The sequence below is a fragment of the Cetorhinus maximus genome, chromosome 21, assembly GCF_964194155.1.
Source record: "Cetorhinus maximus chromosome 21, sCetMax3.hap1.1, whole genome shotgun sequence".
In the NCBI taxonomy this organism is placed as follows: domain Eukaryota; kingdom Metazoa; phylum Chordata; class Chondrichthyes; order Lamniformes; family Cetorhinidae; genus Cetorhinus; species Cetorhinus maximus.
This window is the reverse complement of record NC_135899.1, coordinates 42,291,734-42,308,340: the sequence shown is the minus strand read 5'-3', so window position 1 is coordinate 42,308,340 and position 16,607 is coordinate 42,291,734. Positions and strand designations below refer to the sequence as shown.

The 16,607-nt window shown below is 43.4% G+C and overlaps 1 protein-coding gene across 1 annotated transcript in view; it reads left to right on the top strand.

Moving 5' to 3' along the window:
* Positions 1-16,607, top strand: part of kcnq4 (potassium voltage-gated channel subfamily Q member 4) — a 596,979-nt gene that overhangs the window by 454,258 nt on the left and 126,114 nt on the right. The window contains exon 5 of the mRNA XM_078566896.1: positions 941-1,066. Coding sequence (XP_078423022.1) covers positions 941-1,066 — 126 coding nt within the window. The remainder of the gene's footprint in view (positions 1-940; positions 1,067-16,607) is intronic.

Genomic DNA, 16,607 nt, shown 5'->3' with positions numbered 1-16,607 from the left:
TTGAAAACTTTGCTCACATTTTATAAACAGTAAAAAGTTCCACCACAGCAGCTGAAACAGCCCACAACATTATAAAACAATCAACAGCATTCTAAGAAAAGTCAATTTACCCAATCTCCCAATGTTAACAAATCCTTTCAAAAATTCCAAGATCCAAATCTACATCTTCGCCAAAAACTAATCAGTTCTTCCTTGGGCCATACCCAATCTTCGTACCAAGTTCTATTGAAATCCGTCCATTAGGATTTGAGATATATTGTTTACAGACAAACAAACCAACAAACAGGGGTGAAAACATTACCTCTGCTCACCTTCAGTGGTGGAGGTAATTAAAATCAAGAGCTATGTACAATGGGTTACTAATTCACCATCACCCATTTTACACTACGAAATTAGGAGTAGAGTACTGTGTGACACTATCGTTTCATCTCAAAAAGCCTGTGCTTAAGCCACTAGGTTGAAAGTCTCCTCTCTCTTTTGGATCCTAAATGAAGTGAGTTTGGAAAATTCACAGCAAAAGCTTCCTTCAATAAGCACACGATGCATCAAACAAATAGCCAGCTGCCAGGAGTGTATGCATGAGTGGTGGATGGAAACGATTGCCCAATGCCATTTGCTGTCATGGGGTCAATTACATTTAAGCTTAATTGTGCTCTCAAAAATTGCCCACACAGACACTTACCTGTGGGAGTCAACTGGATAGCAAGTGGGAGCAGAAACTCTTGATTTGATTTTGCTCCTTTACATTGGGGAGCACTGACATTGGCCACCCCAGCTGAAACCAGCTCAATGCATGGTTATCCTAGCCTGGATGGCTCAGTAACTTGTCTGCTTATTTCCATACCAACTGAGAAAACATGAGCCTGAGTTATTTATTTGTTTAAAACAGTGCTTAGTTGTTTGGTTCACTGTAATAAGATGTTCTCTTGTTCTGTTGCAGGAACTAATTACAGCCTGGTACATTGGGTTTTTAATCCTGATTTTCTCTTCTTTCCTCGTCTATCTGGCTGAGAAGGAGGCAAATTCTCAATTTTTGACATACGCAGACTCCCTCTGGTGGGGTACAGTAAGTCCAGATACTAGTACTCCAGTTTATTATCGTACTTTGGAATGGCTCTTCTGTGCCTTTTGGTGATAGTACTGTGATGAGTAAAAACTAATGGGCAGTAATAAAAACAGAAAATGCTGGCAGGGCAGGCAACATATGTGGAGAAAAACATACATCTTTTCATCAGAACTGGGAAAAGTCAGAGATGTAATTGGGTTTAAACAATTAGAAGGGGCTTGGTAGAAGGCATGAGACATTAAATGACAAATAAGTTAGTAGTGCAAGACCAAAGGGAGTGATAATGGTACAAGTAAAGAAACAAAAGATGTGTCTAGAGGAGGTGTGAATGGCAGAATGAAGAAAAGCTGCTGCCTGAGAGCAAAGAAAGTAAAAAATAAAACAGTAAAACTAACAAAGAAAGAGGAAACAATTTGGGAGCAGAGCTTACAGTCTGAAATTGTGGAACTCAGTGTTGAATCTGGAAGGCAGTAAAGCGCTGAATTGGAAGATGAGGAGCTGTCCCTTGAGCTTGTATTGAGCTTCATTGGAACACTATAGCAGGCTGAGAACAGAGAGGTCAGAGTGGGAACAAGGTGGAGAATTAAAATGACAGGCGAATGGAAGCTTGGGATCATGCTTGCGGACTGAATGGAGGCATACCACAAAGCCAATCACAGGCTTTCCATTTTGTTCTTTTTCCAACCCTTCTCCCTTCACTTGCTTAAACCTATTAATTTCTAACTTTACCCAGTTTTAATGAAGGGTCATCAATCTGAAGCATTAACTCCATATCCCTCTCCGCAGATGCTGCCTGGTCTGCTGTGTATTTCCAGCATTTTCTGTTTTCATTTCAGATTTTCAGTATCTGCAGTATTTTGCTTTTGTAACGGGCAGGAAACGTGCTGTGCGATAATACTGTGTGAACATATTAACTCAAGGTATCAAGGATATGAAGGCACATGGATCAAAAACAAGTAAACAGAGTTGAGGTACAGATCAGATATGATCTATTGGGTTGGTGTACTCTTTTTATACATATGGAACTCCTTTGGTTTTTTGCGTAACAGAGATGATAGCCACTAATACCACACAGCGTAATTTGTCCCCATGAATGTTGTCTGAGCTTAGCTGCAGTGACAATGGAGATCCAGACCAAGACTTGACTTTTTCTGGCCAAAGATTGTCAGATTACACATGTCTTCTCTACCATATGGATTTGCGTTGGTGGCTGTTCAGTGTGCCTTTGATAGCTCCACTTACCAAGGGATTTAATTAGCCCTGCTTGTTAAGATAGCATGTGTGTCAATTGTATCATATTTGTGTTGAAAGAGCTGGATCTAATGCTTCCCCAAACTCTTAAAATTGTTCCTGAGAGAAACATTTCTATCCCACATTAGCACACAGATTAGGTGTTAATGTTGTTTTTTCTTGTTAATCATAGGATGTTAAGATCTAGTTAATTTCTACATCACAGTAATTTGTCCCATTTAAGACACTGGAGAAACTAGCAGAGCTTGAGCAGGAGATAGGTTTCCTGGTGGTGGTGTTATAATTCACTCAGAGAGTCCACATTGCTGTGGCAACATGCACTTTTACATGGATGTTGTAGTCTGGAGCTGGTGATGATAAGGCTTGAACTTTCTTTCCATTATATAGCTGACCAGAAATCTCTCCCATTTTTACAGCCTGCCATTGGCATGTGTTGGAAGGATTTACAAGTTGATAGTCAACCTGTTTGGCCGCATTATGAATATTATTCCTTGGCCATCAAGTCCTGGGGTGGGACTCAGGCTTCAGGCTCAGAGGCAGGGATGCTATCCATTCTGTCACAAGACCTCCTATGGGTTAACTACACAATGGTAAATTTAGTGAAGGCAGTTTGCATTTCCTATCTATCATATTATGTTGGCTATGTGACCACTAGCATAAGACTGCACAAAGATTACTAAACTGTCATTCAGTGAATTTTGTAACGTTGGTGTAGCACTGAATCTCCCTATTTTGGGAGAGGATAAGCAGGAACAACAGGAGACAGATATCCCAGTTACAACTCTATCCAATACAGTGCAAATAATGCTGCTGTGCTATCTAGAGAAACCTTAGTGAGAAACAGTGAGCTTGGAGAGGCGCCTCAGTGTGTTTTTAGATACATGTCAGCTGTTGGAACCAGACTCACAACCATAAAACAACAGATGTCAGTGGATAGAAAGTTGACCACTGCATTTAATGTCTATGTTCACTGGGTATTTGCTGGTGGTGCCCTCCCTTTTGTTAACAGAAAGGGTTCCTGCTCACTCAGAGTTATTGCTTTTTGAACCCTGGCAAAAAAGAATTGCGAGTGAACTGCATGTTTTCTAAAGAGTGCCACAACGCAGGTACCTTGAAAGAACCAAGGGCTGATTAATTGTCTGAGATTGCAAGACTGGTTCCTTGGAGACATGGGTTACTTTAATGATACCTCTGAACAGCCTCCAGATGTCACATATACACTTATGAGCCGTAAGTATAATAGATGAGACTTAAAATAACATTTCTAATGTTTGAATTCTTCTGATGATGCCTTACAGTATGAGTGAATTGCCAGAGTAATTGGAGTATATTGCATGCTGTATAACATTGTCACTGATAAGGCATACACATACTGAAGAACTACAACAATGCAGGCCAGGAAGAGGTTGCTGGGAAACAAGTCTGCAGCACATCATCCAGTACCCAAAGAGTGATATGGTTCTGCTCAATGACCCGTCCTTTTGTGGCTTGTGGAGAACTTTTTCCACAAAGGGTTAGAATGCAGGATTTGTGTGTACATTTTTACTGAAATTGACTTTTTTTTTCTATTTGCAAAAACAATTATTTTCAATGTTAGTTTTACATTGAAAGATACTAATTTCAAATTAAACATATAAATGTTTAACATGCTTTTCCACTCTGCTGCCCTTTTTTGCTATGAGTATTATATGCCACCTTTCCTCATGATTATCTTTCTCTACTGAAAGTATTAAGTGTGATGGATTCCTGGGCCTTTCCCTGAGGACCTGCTTGTGATTCCACTGGCCACCTTCCTTTATGCATGCCAGGAATAAACTGACTTTGCCAGCTTTGCAGGTCAACATGCTTTGTGGGGAGGGTGGAGGATGGAGGCTTCACTTGCTACCAGCCCAGAAACTACTGAAAGGGGACTGGTGGTGAACCATGGTCAATTTGGATGACTATGCATAGATGCTACTGCTGTGGGTTGAGTGCCGACTGCAATCATTGCTCCATGTCTGCTGCAAGATCCCTGAACCCCTTTGGATAGCTGCCCATGGTGTGGTTCCAAAACAACCAAACTATGTTTTATTGTATTTTGGTCTGTGAGCCTCAATGTCTTGACATCATCAGCGACCACATTGCCGAGAAATGTACGCATGAGATTCCAAAACAAAGGAATTGAAGATCGGATATAAAGGAATGGGAGCCAAATCAAATACAGGAGAAATCAAGAAATGACATCCAAATGATACCACAATCAGCACAGAGGGAGGAGTAACAGATCCCAAGGATTTTAAGGCGAGTATATAGGTTTAAGTATCTGATTAGAGATAATGGAGTGTGAGCATCAGGGAGAGAAGTAGAAAACACCTAACATGACATCCGCTGAAGGTAATGGAATGGATTGCTGAGTAGCTAGTAAATTCTTTATTTAGTCTTAAGTTTATTTTTATTAAGTTAATTAATAGCCTCATACATAGAGGCATAGAAGGGCACTTCAGTCCAGTAGAATGTACATATTATTTCATGTGGCAGCTCCAGGGCACTTTTTGCAGGTCCTTGACGGCCACATATGCAGGAAGCGTTTGTCAGCTGGAGGATCTTGAGCTCTGGGTTTTGGAGCTTGAGCAGCAGCTGGTGTCACTGCAGTGCATTCGCCAGGCTGAAACTTACTTGAATAGCACATTTCTGGATGTGGTCACCCCACAGCTTAAGAGTGTGCAGGCAGAGAGAGACAGGCCGACCACCACACCCTCAAGCAGGACCAGGCAGGTAGTCTTCTAGTTCCTTGAGTGCATCTTGCTCTCCAACAGTCCTCAATACTGGTGAGGGTGCATTCTGGGGAATGCAGGCAAAGTAAAGACTAGAGCAGGCTCAGCTGAATGATGGGGGGGGAGGGGGAAGGAGTGGAAAGTCAGGTAGGGGATTTATTAGCAGGCAAATTTTTCTGCAACTGCAGCTTCAGGATGGTTTGTTGCCTCCCTGGTGCCAAAGTCAAGGATGTCACTGAGTGGTTGAAGAACTCTTTGGTGGAGGTTAGTGCAGGGGTTATGAACTGCCAGAGGTTGTGGTTCATATCGGTACCAACAAAATGGTTGTGTTACAAGCGGGATGAGAGGAGTGTGCATTTTGATTAGCCTCACTAATCCACAGGTCACACCATTAGTTTAAAAGTTTAATTTGCGCACCAAAATGGTCAATTATTTGCCTTCCTACCGTTACCTAGAATAAAAGAGACTTTAACCAGGCTTCTTTCAATAAATTCAGAATTATTGATTTATTATAATACAAAACTTCTTAATTAACAAGTTGCAAGAACTGGTTAACACACAATTGTACTCTGCAAGTATAACTATCTATCCCTTTTAAAATTCCCTAACACACACGGAAACAGACAAAGGGCACACAAGTAATCTCTGCAGAGATGGGCAGATGGAAAAAAAACTTTAAAGGATAAACTTTGCAGGGTTTTGACATTGTCGATCTGGTGTCCCCTCACTGGTCACTGTAGTTGTTAGGACATTCTTTCCAGAGGTGACACAGTGTGGAAAAAAAATAGGGCTGGACCAGTCTTTCTTGCCCCAGCTTTTCAGGTTCCAAATGCAGACAAGTTACACACAGATGAATGAGGGTTCTCTGGCTGTGGGTTGGTAATCGCACATGGAATTGCAGATAGGCAGGGAGAGATCCAGTCAGAGCAGCCTTCCTCAAAAGACTGAGTTCACAAAACGACAGGTTCAAAACTTAAAGCTTGTCTCTGTCATGTGATTTCTGGTATCACCAGCCTCTGCCCCATCAATTAAAGTGATTGCAGTTCAAAACAAATAAATAGCTCTTCCTCAAGTACCATGCTGGTCAGGTGATTTCTTGGAAAAAGCATGCTTGGTGACAGTTCCTTGGTTTTTTTTTTTAAAAAGGACTCCAGGTCAGCATCCAAATGTCCAGATAATGCAATGTCTTTCCATATTTTAAAAGAGAAACATTAGCTTTAAAAGATAGGATTCTAATATGCCTCTGCCCTTAAGAAATGAAACACCATTTCCAATAGTGTATGGAAAAAGATATATATAATATATAAAACAAAATTCAAAAATGCACCATTCATTCCTTATACAGAATTTGTACAGTTTTTTCTAACTTTCTTGTTTTCCAGATAATTCTACAAAACTTACATTCTTGATAATGCATCAGCAATTATCATTTCCAGCAATATAAACATTTTTTAAGTTATAAGGCTATATTAGCAAGCTCCATTGGAACAGCCTGACATTCTGAGTTTTAAATTTTTCCACAAAGACCAAGGGATCATGGTTATTATATACTAGTGCTTCTTTACAGCCACAATGGATAAATACCTGAAAATATTTAAGAGCCAGGAAAAATCCTAGAGTTCCCTTTTCTATCATAGAGTATCTCTTTAAATCTCTTTTGATGCTGATTTAATTTTTTAGGAAAGTACCCCACTGGCTTCTCTATGCCTGATTCATCTTGCAATAAGACTATACCCACTCCCAAGTCACTAGCATCGATTGCCACCTTGAAGGGTTTAGCAAAATTATGGGCGGCTAATACCAGTTCATAGCTAGGATCGCCTTCAGCTTCTCAAAAGCTACCTGGCATTCTCTTGACCATACCACCTTTGCTTTCTTTTACAATAAATCCGTTAGTGGAACAGCTATTGTGCTGAAGTTTGGCACAAATACACGAAAGAAGCTGCACATCCCTAAAAATCTCATGATTTCCCATTTAGTTTTAGGGATAGGGAATTCCACCAAAGCCTTGCCCTTTGATATGCCCTAAATAAGTTACTCACACTTTCACAAACACATTCTTGGCAAAGTTTATTACTAGATTACTGGCTGTAATTATTTAAATAGAACTTTCAGTTGCTTTAGGTGGCCTTTCCAAGTGTTGCTATAAATGGATACATCATCCAAGTAAATCACACAGTTGGGAACATTAGTGACCACTTGGTTAGTTAGTCTTTGGAAAGTGACTGAAGCAGTTTTTGGTCCGAATGGCCTCACCCGGTATTGGTATAGTACATTCAGTGTGACAAAAGTTGGTACCTCCTTAGTGTGCGATGTTAAAGGTATTTGCCAAAACGATGTTAAAGGTACTTCAACAAATATATCTTAGTAAGGAAAGTGGCACTGTCAACCCCGTCAATACAATCTTCTAGATGAGGGCAAAAACAGAAATACCTGGAAAAACTCAACAGGTCTGGCAGCATCGGCGGAGAAGAACAAAGTTGACGTTTCGAGTCCTCATGACCCTTCAACAGAACTAAGTAAAAATAGGAGAGGGGTGAAATATAAGCTGGTTTAAGGTGGTGGTGGGGGGAGAAGTGTGGCGGTGGTGGTGGTGGGGGGGGGTGGTTGTGGTTGTAGGGGCAAGCAAGCAGTGATAGGAGCAGATAACCAAAAGATGTCACAGACAAAAGAACAAAGAGGTGTTGAAGGTGGTGATATTATCTAAAGAATGTGCTAATTAAGAATGGATAGTAGGGCGGGCAAGGTACAGATAGCTCTAGTGGGGGTGGGGTGAAATAAGACTAAAAGGGCATGAAAGGTATAGATTTAAAAATAATGGAAATAGGTGGGAAAGGAAAAATCTATATAAATTATTGGAAAAAACAAAAGGGAGGGGGAAGAAACGGAAAGGGGGTGGGGATGGAGGAGGGAGTTCAAGATCTAAAGTTGTTGAACTCAATATTCAGTCCGGAAGGCTGTAAAGTGCCTAGTCAGAAGATGAGGTGCTGTTCCTCCAGTTTGCGTTGAGCTTCACTGGAACAATGCAGCAAACCAAGGACCGACATGTGGGCAAGAGAGCAGGGTGAGTGTTAAAATGGCTATCCATTCGTCAACTTTGTTCTTTTCCGCCGATGCTGCCAGACCTGCTGAGTTTTTCCAGGTATTTCTGTTTTTGTTTTGGATTTCCAGCATCCGCAGTTTTTTGTTTTTATCTTCTAGACGAGGGATTGGGTATGAATCTGTTTTTGTTACTGCATTAACCTTTCTATAGTCTGTGCAGAATCTAGTTGACCCATCGGGTTTAGGCACTAACACTACTGCTTTGACTAGGCTCAATTAGGTTATTTTCTAACATATATTGAATTTCTGTTGCCACTTGAGCTTGTTTTTCTGGACTTAAACAATAAGAATGTTGTTTTATAGGAGAAGATTGCCCTACATCCACATCATGCATGGCTAAAGTTGTACACCCGGTTTATCCCTACAGATCCCTTTAAATTCTGTAAATAACCTCACCAGATCCTCTTGTTGTCCTCCCTCTAAGAATGAACATACAGTGTCTATCTGTTCTAATATCTCACTGTTTGCTAACCGGATAGTAGGAGGTTCAATTTGGGAACTGTCTAAGTCTCCTTCTACCTCACTCTCACTGTCTCTCTCATCCTCCACTATGCTTGCAACCTGACATACCTGCTCCTTCTTATACTCCTCCCTACGATGGTATCATTTTGACATATTGATGTGACACAGCCTATTCTTTTTCCTGCAATCTGGAGTGTTTATCAAATAACTTCCTTTACCAACCTTTTTAACTCCCTTGTTCTAAAAGTTTTTCTTCGATTAATTTCAGAGGACCTCTAACCTCATGTCCATAAACTAATTCAAAAAGCCTAAACCAAATAGATTCATTTGGTGAATCTCGGGTAGCAAACAAAATGAAATCCAGTTCTCTGTCGCAATTGTGGGAATATTCGCGACAATATGCTTTAATCATTGTTTTGAGAGTTTGATTGTACCTCTCTAAAGCTCCCTGTGTTTGTGGATGATACGCTGTGGACTTTAACTGTTTTATACCCAAACTACTCATTATATTTTGAAAAATTGGACCCTTGATTTGACTGGATCTCCACAGGTAAGCCACAGCGAGTAAAAAATTGGGTTAACTTGCCTATCACTACTTTAGCTGCATTTGTTCTTACAGGATGGCCTCTGGAAATCAAGCTGTCATATCCATAATAGTGAGGATATATTGGTGTCCCGCTTTCGTTTTTGGTAATGGTCCTACTAACACCCTACTGAATGGTTCCTCAAAAACTGATGTGGGAGTTACGAATGCCAGTTTGATTGTGGTTACCCCACCATTTGCCATGTATGACACGTGTTACAAAACTGCACCATGTTTGTGAAGACCTGGCCAGTAAAAATGTTGGTTTATCCGCTCTTGAGATTTCTGTATCCTTACATATCCTGCCATGGGAATTTCATGTACTATCCACAATATCTCTTTACGGTATTTGGGCAGTGCCACTACCTGATGAACAACCATCCACTCTTCATCTGCAGGTGTGTGAGGAGGTCTCCACTTCCTCATTAGTAGTTACAGGGTTTTCAGACGGAATGGAGAGGGAAATAAAAAATGAGGAGGGGTTGCAGTATTGACTAAAGAAACAATTGCAACTGCACGGAAGGATGATACACTATGAGGAGCATCAAACCAGCTATATTGTCAAACTGAAAACAAAAAAGGGGCAGTCACACTACTGGGAGTATACTGTAGACGTCATAATAGTCAGAGGGAGATAGAAGAGCAAATATTTAGGCAAATGGCTGAAAAGTGAAGAAACAAAAGGGCAGCAGTGGTGAGCATTTTAACTACCCCAATATTAACTGGGATAAATTCATTGTAAAAGTTGCAGAGGTTGCAGAATGTTTCAGCCAGAACATGGCAAGCCTAACAAGGGAAGGGGGAGTTCTGGACTTAGTTTTACGGATTTAACCTAGGAAGGTGGAAGGAATAACAGTGAGAGATCATTTTAACAGTTGTGATAATGGGATGGATTTTTTGGAAGGCACAGGAACTTTGATAAAAACGATGTCTGGTCTGTATGAGCATCCCAAGCTCATTCATGTCATCAGTGCATTAATGGCACAGCCTTTTGGGAGGCAGCTTCCTACCTGGCTGTCTCCATGCTCGCAGTACTGTTGAAGATGGCAGGTAGGTTCCTAAGGATGAAAGCCCAATCGGAGAGCGCACAGCAATCTCAGACCACCAGGACAGGTATACACTGCTGAGGCAGACAAGTGAGCATGAGAGAAATTAATGAAATAAAGAGGCCCAAAGCCGATAGGGGCATTGGGGGTGGAGGTGAAAGCCCGTCTGCCTTTCATCCCTGTGGCCCCCATCATTGGGGCATGGTTCCCATGGCTCCAGTGATTCCCTGGTAAATTAGCAGTGACAGTGCAAAATGGCCCCTAATTGGACTAATTAGCTGCCTGCCTCCATGGAGCTGACACTTTTCCCAGTCTACCCTAGGAATGTCCTCGGAGGCAAGGATGCATCAGGGAGCCATCCAAACATGGTAACCTCATTTTCCAACAGCTCCCGGATCCAACCCAAAACTAATGCTGTGCTTTCAGAAGATGTTGATGAGAGGCAGCGTATAGGTGAAAAATAGGGGGCCAAGGATAGACCCTTGGGGGACACCCGAGGTATTGGTGCTGGAGTGGCAAGAAAAGCCATTACAAGTGCTACTCTAGCTACAATTAGATAAGATACAACCAGATGGGAGCAGTCTCACCCAGCTGGCCAACAATGGAGAGGCAGTGGAGGAGGATGGTGTGATCAACTGTGTCAAAGGCTGCAGACTGCTCAAGAAGGACAAGGATAGAATGTTTACCTTTGTCACCGCCACATAGGAAGCTATATGTGTCTTTGATAAGGGCCTTTGATACTGTGACAGGAACAGATACCCGATTGGAGGGATAAAACATGGAGTTCCAGGAAATTTGGGCATGGATTTTGGAGGCAACAACACGTTCGAAGTCTTTAGAGAGGAAAAGAAGTTTGGAGATGGAGCAGTAATATGCAAGGACAGTGGTCAGGATTGTCTTTTTGAAGAGAGGGGCGATAAAGGAAAATGTAAAGGGGAGAGGGAAACACCTGAAAAGAGACAACTTCTGATGAAAGATCATAGATCTGAAACATTGGCTGGAAGTTTCCAACAACAGCAGGTGCAATGGCAGAGAGGGTGGTGCGGGGTGGGGGTAATGCAGTGGGAGCTGAAAAATCACCTTCCGTCTGGCGTGAAATGATGGCGGGAACGTGCACTCCCGCCCATCATGGCGGGTCGCCATTCCCGACAGAGGCCAGAACGAAGTCCTTTTGCATCCTGTTTATGGGATGCAGATGAAGCTCCAACCAGAATTATCCCCTTCCCATCCAATTATCTGTGCCGCCAGCAGGATGTCACGCCCAACCGGAACGCATCCGGACCAACATGGCGTGGACGTTTCTGGACTCATCTGGAAGAAGGCCTGAGGCAGCTTGTGGAGAGTGGAAAATAGAAGTCTCCAGCGACCGTGGACCCCGGAACACCTTGTGCAGCAGTGGGTAGGTGGAACATCTACCACCTGGATCTTCACGCTGTAGGAGCTTCCATGAGGTGGATCTTCGCACTGCAGGTCGTCGGCTGCATGAGGTACTGCTGAGTGGTGATGGTCTGTGCTGGGGAGGAGGGTATTAGACAGGAAGGAGAGGAATGAAGAGGTGGGGTGGGTGTGAACGCCTAGATGAGGGTGGGGGTGGTAGGGGAAAGAGAGAGATGTTGCAGGGTTTATGGATTGGGTGAGGTGGTATGGAGCAGGCAGGTGGGAAGGCCGTGCTGTGGTTGTCAGGTGTGAACAGGCATGGGGGGTGCACGGGGAAGAGGGGTTCAGAGGGAGGGATCTGTGGTGTCAACATATGAGTCCTGGGGGGCAAGCTGAGGGAATTGGTGATATGAAGGAATGGTGAGGTTTAAAGGGGGCAGTGGGAGCTGGTAGGGTGGGACGGGAAGGGTCATGCGATGACAGGTGAAGGGACGCTGAGGGTTGTTGGAGGGGACACAGGAGTCAAACCGGATTCTGGGGTTTGGCAGGACGACGAGAGGCATGTCTGTTGTCATGGGATGGGCTCCTCAGGAAAGCAGGGGATGTTGACGTTCACCTGCATGGAATGTGATGGGGGAGGGTTGTAGGGTGACGGAGGAGGTCAACGGTCACACCAGGACGATCTGTGGTTATGGGGGGGCAAGGGTTTGGGTCACTGGTGGGGGAGGTCAACCTGAAAAGTCACACGCACCATGGCCACTTGCAACTATCCAGAGCCTCGTGGTGGAGATCTCGAGATGCTGCATGGGAGCTGGGTCTACAGGGGTGGGCGGAGGGGCAGGTCAGCTCAACTGGACAACTGAAGGGGAACCCCAGCACATAGTACTGACAATGCTAAGGCATCTCAGCAGATGAGCACGTGAAAGGCAAAGGCTCAGTGTGCGCAGGAGGCTTCTTGCACATGGCTCACAAGGGCCTTGGCATAGATCCCTGCCTCCCTGCACATGCATTATTCTGGGCGACACAGTCCCAGCCTGGGGTGTGGTGGGGGTGGGGGATTGGTTTGCACAAGCTTAATGACTACAAATCGCAATTAAACCACATCAGACCTCATTTAAGTGCAAGTGTAGTCTATTTACAAAATTGTAAGAACATTAACAGCTATAGTGCGCTCATGCAACTACATGTGAAATCATAACTTCTTAATCTTTCGTTGCTTACCACTTCTTCTAGGTGCTCCCCTGACATTCACAGCAGGGGTGGCGGCAGCTTGCTGACCAGTTTGCCCTGTTGTCTTGGATGACTTTTACGGGCGTCCTCTGGACACCCGAGGCCTGGAGGGCCCCAGCTTACTTTGGCTCTCCTGCAGTGGGGCAGCTCCACCCCCTGCGGTCACAGAGGATGAAGCTGAAGGGATCATAGGCAACGGGATTTCCGAAAGGCCAGACACCCTCAGCGAGTCCTGAGTGGAGGTCGCAGGGGTGTCCAACAGCCACTCCTCCTCCCTTTGAGTGCCCAATGCTCTCTGTCTGACTCCTTGAGGAGAAGGGGCACCTTGAGGAAGGTCAAGGTGCCATGTACCCCTCCTGCGTAGCCACAGCAAGATCTCACCCATGGCTACAGCAATGGAGTGCAGGTCTGTGCAACACCGACAGAAACTAAGCATTCTGCTGGACGAGGTTCTCCATGGCATTCACCATTCTCCCCATGGAGACGTCCATGCACGTACAGGTCAGAACCACTTAATCATAGAGCAGATGGATGGACTCCACCTCACATGCCACTCTGTTGAAGGGTTCCACCACCTCTGTCTGATGTTCCGCTGACTCTCGCTGCCTTTCCAGCATCTCGTGCAGGTCTGATCCCAGAAGCTCATCATCCAACTTGGACATCACAGATGCCTGTTCTCCAGCAGTCCTCCAAGTGCCGGTAAGCTTGGCTGACTCTGCCTCCTCCCATTGTGGACATGCGCCCGTGCAGAGACCACCAGAAAGTGCGACCCTGCCTAAACTAGATCTAGTACCCACGAAGGTGTGTGTTGCTGGCCAGGCGGAAGGTGTTGGTGATTGCTGTGACTGCTCTACAGTCACTTCCTTCCTCCTTTCTTCCTCCTCCCCGATGTCCTTGGTCCTCTGTGGGCTGGAGGTACTGCTTGTCAGGACTTCTTCTTCTGGTCTTCCCCTCTTCCTGCTGGCACCTATAAGTGAAAGAGGAGAAGGTTTCTTCCCCTCATTTTTGGGGAAAAGCCTGTCGCTCCTGCTCCTGACTGCATCCAGCATTAATTCCAAGGAAGTGTCATTGAATCTGGGTGTTCTTTGTACTTCCAACCTAAACACCTGCCTCCATCTAATTCCATTTCTACATCGACTCTTTCAACATTGGATGAGAAATGGCATCATGCAGGTGCACAGCACACCCGCTGCACAGCTTTGAGATGTGAAAGCCGGAAGTTATAACTTATTGTCTGTCAAGATGAAATTGCTCAAACTGTTTCTCTGACTTTACTTTTGTGTTTTACCATTACAATTCCATTACTACCATCACACTCAGAACCTTCCTCCACCTTAATGCCTTTATGTGTGGTTCAGTTGGGTTTCTGGTCTGCAGTGACCCTCAAGGTGATGATTGTGGGGAACTTGGCAATGGTAATACCATAACATGTCAATGATTAGATTTTCTCTTATTGGAGATGATATTTGTGTGGCACTTGTGTGTTTCGAGTATTGCTTGTTACTTATCAACCCATGTTCCTGTGTTTCTGTGTTCTTAACTCATGCCTGGATGTTGTTCAGGTCTTGCAGGAATGGGCTACTTCATTGTGCAATCATCAGCAAGTAGCCCCATTTCTGACCTAATGGTAGTGGGAAGGTGAGAAGGTCATTGTTGAAGCAGCTGAAGATGGATGGGCCCAGGACACTGTCCTGAGAACTCCTGCAGTAATGTCCTGGAGCTGGGATGATTGGCTAAGATGATTTGCCTCCAACAACCACAATCATTCTCCTTTGTGCTAGGTTTGACTCCAACCAGTGGAGAGTTTTCCTCTGATTCCCATTGACTTCAATTTTGCTGGGGCTCCTTGATGCCACACTTGGTCAAATGCTGCCTTGATGTCAAGGGAGTCAGTCTCATGTGACCTCTGGAATTCCGATCCTTTTTCTGTTCTTGAACCAAGGTTGTAATGAGGTCTGGAGCTGAGTGGTCTTGCCGGAATCCAAACTGAGTATCGGTGAAAAGGTTATTGGTGAATAAAAGCCATCACATTTCTAACTTCTCCAGTTCCGAAGAAGAATCACATTGGACTCAAAACATTAACTCTGTTTCTCTCTCCACAGATGCTGCCAAAACTGCTGAGTTTTTCCAGCATTTTCTGTTTTTACTTCAGGTTTCCAGCATCTACAGTATTTTGCTTTTATGTTGGTGAATAATTGCTGCTTGATAGCACTGTTGATGACCTATTCCATCACTTTTATGATGATTGAGTAGGTTGATAGGGTAATTGCCTGGATTGAATTTGTTCTGTCTTTTTTGAACAGGAAATACCTGAGTAATTTTCACTTTGTCAAATAGATACCAGTGTTGCAACTGGACTGGAACAGCTTAGCTAGGGGTGCTGCAAGTTTAGGAGCACAAATCTTCAGCACAGCTGGGATGTTGTTGGAGCTCATAGTCTTCACTGTATCCAATGCTTGCAGCCATTTTTTGATATCACATAGAGTGAATGGAATTAAAGAAGAAGAGTTGGCATTTATATAGCACTTTTCAGAAGCTCAGGATGCCCTGAAGCACTTCACAGCCACTTAAGTGCTGCTGAAGTGTAATCACAGTTGTAATTTTAATAAGAAATGGGGCATGCATTTTGTGCTCAACAAGACTGCACAAATGGCAATGAGATATGAGATAGAATATACAGCAGGAAAAAGCCATTTAGCTCCATTAGATCATCTGCTTTTGGTGTTGGTTGAGGGATTAATACCAGCTAGGAGTCTGGGGAGAAGTCCCCTCCTGTTCTTTGAATAGTGCCATTGGATTTTTTACACAAATCCAAAAGAACATTTGGCTAAAAACTGGCATTTCTAAAGGTGAAGAGCTCAAGAGAAAGTCAGGCAGGAACCTCCATTTGGCACTTCCACTAAAGATTGTTGTGACTGTTTCAGCCTCACATGTGCTGAACTTTGTCACCATTGACGATGGAGATGTTCTTAGAGCCTCCTGTTCTCGCTAGTTTCTAATAATACACATTCATTCATGATTGGATGTGGCAGGATGGTAGAGCTTGCACTGATTCATTAATTATAGGATTGTCTAGCTCTGTATATAACATCCTGCTTCAGGCTTAACATGCATGTGGTTCTGGGTTGTAGTTTCTCTAGGTTTTCAGGTGATGGTATATATAGACAGACAATACAAGGTATGAATATTCCGTTGCTGTTACAGTACATAGATATCATGTAGTCATTGTTATCTATGCCAAATAGTTAATTAGCAATCTTTCTTAGCTGCTTGTTTGAATGTCTCCTTTTTCTAGTTTGTAACATTTCTGAAGCATTCAAATTCCCTCTTTTATGCTTCCTTTTCAATAAAGTATTGGTTCAACAATACTCTTGGTTAACTATTTAGACAAATTTACTATCACTTGTAACCTTGGGTAGGCATTTCTGTCAATTGTAAAATAGTTCACACTCATCCTGCAGATGGCAATGTAAAACCATTGACGACTGTGCCTTTATATAGCAGCCCTCATTGTTTGTCTTAGTATTTTTCTTCAGATCAGACATTAGCATTTTAAGTTCTTTATGGAAGCAAAGTGTTTACCTCCCACATATATAGGACCTCTATTTAATCCCATGTTGTTCTTCTGAGTACTGGAGTCATTTTTCTATTCCCTCACACAGTGAATTGCAGGACCTTGTGTGAAGAAAGCTTCCTTCATTCCATTATTTTAAGCATTTTCCCTCCCCTACTCTCTC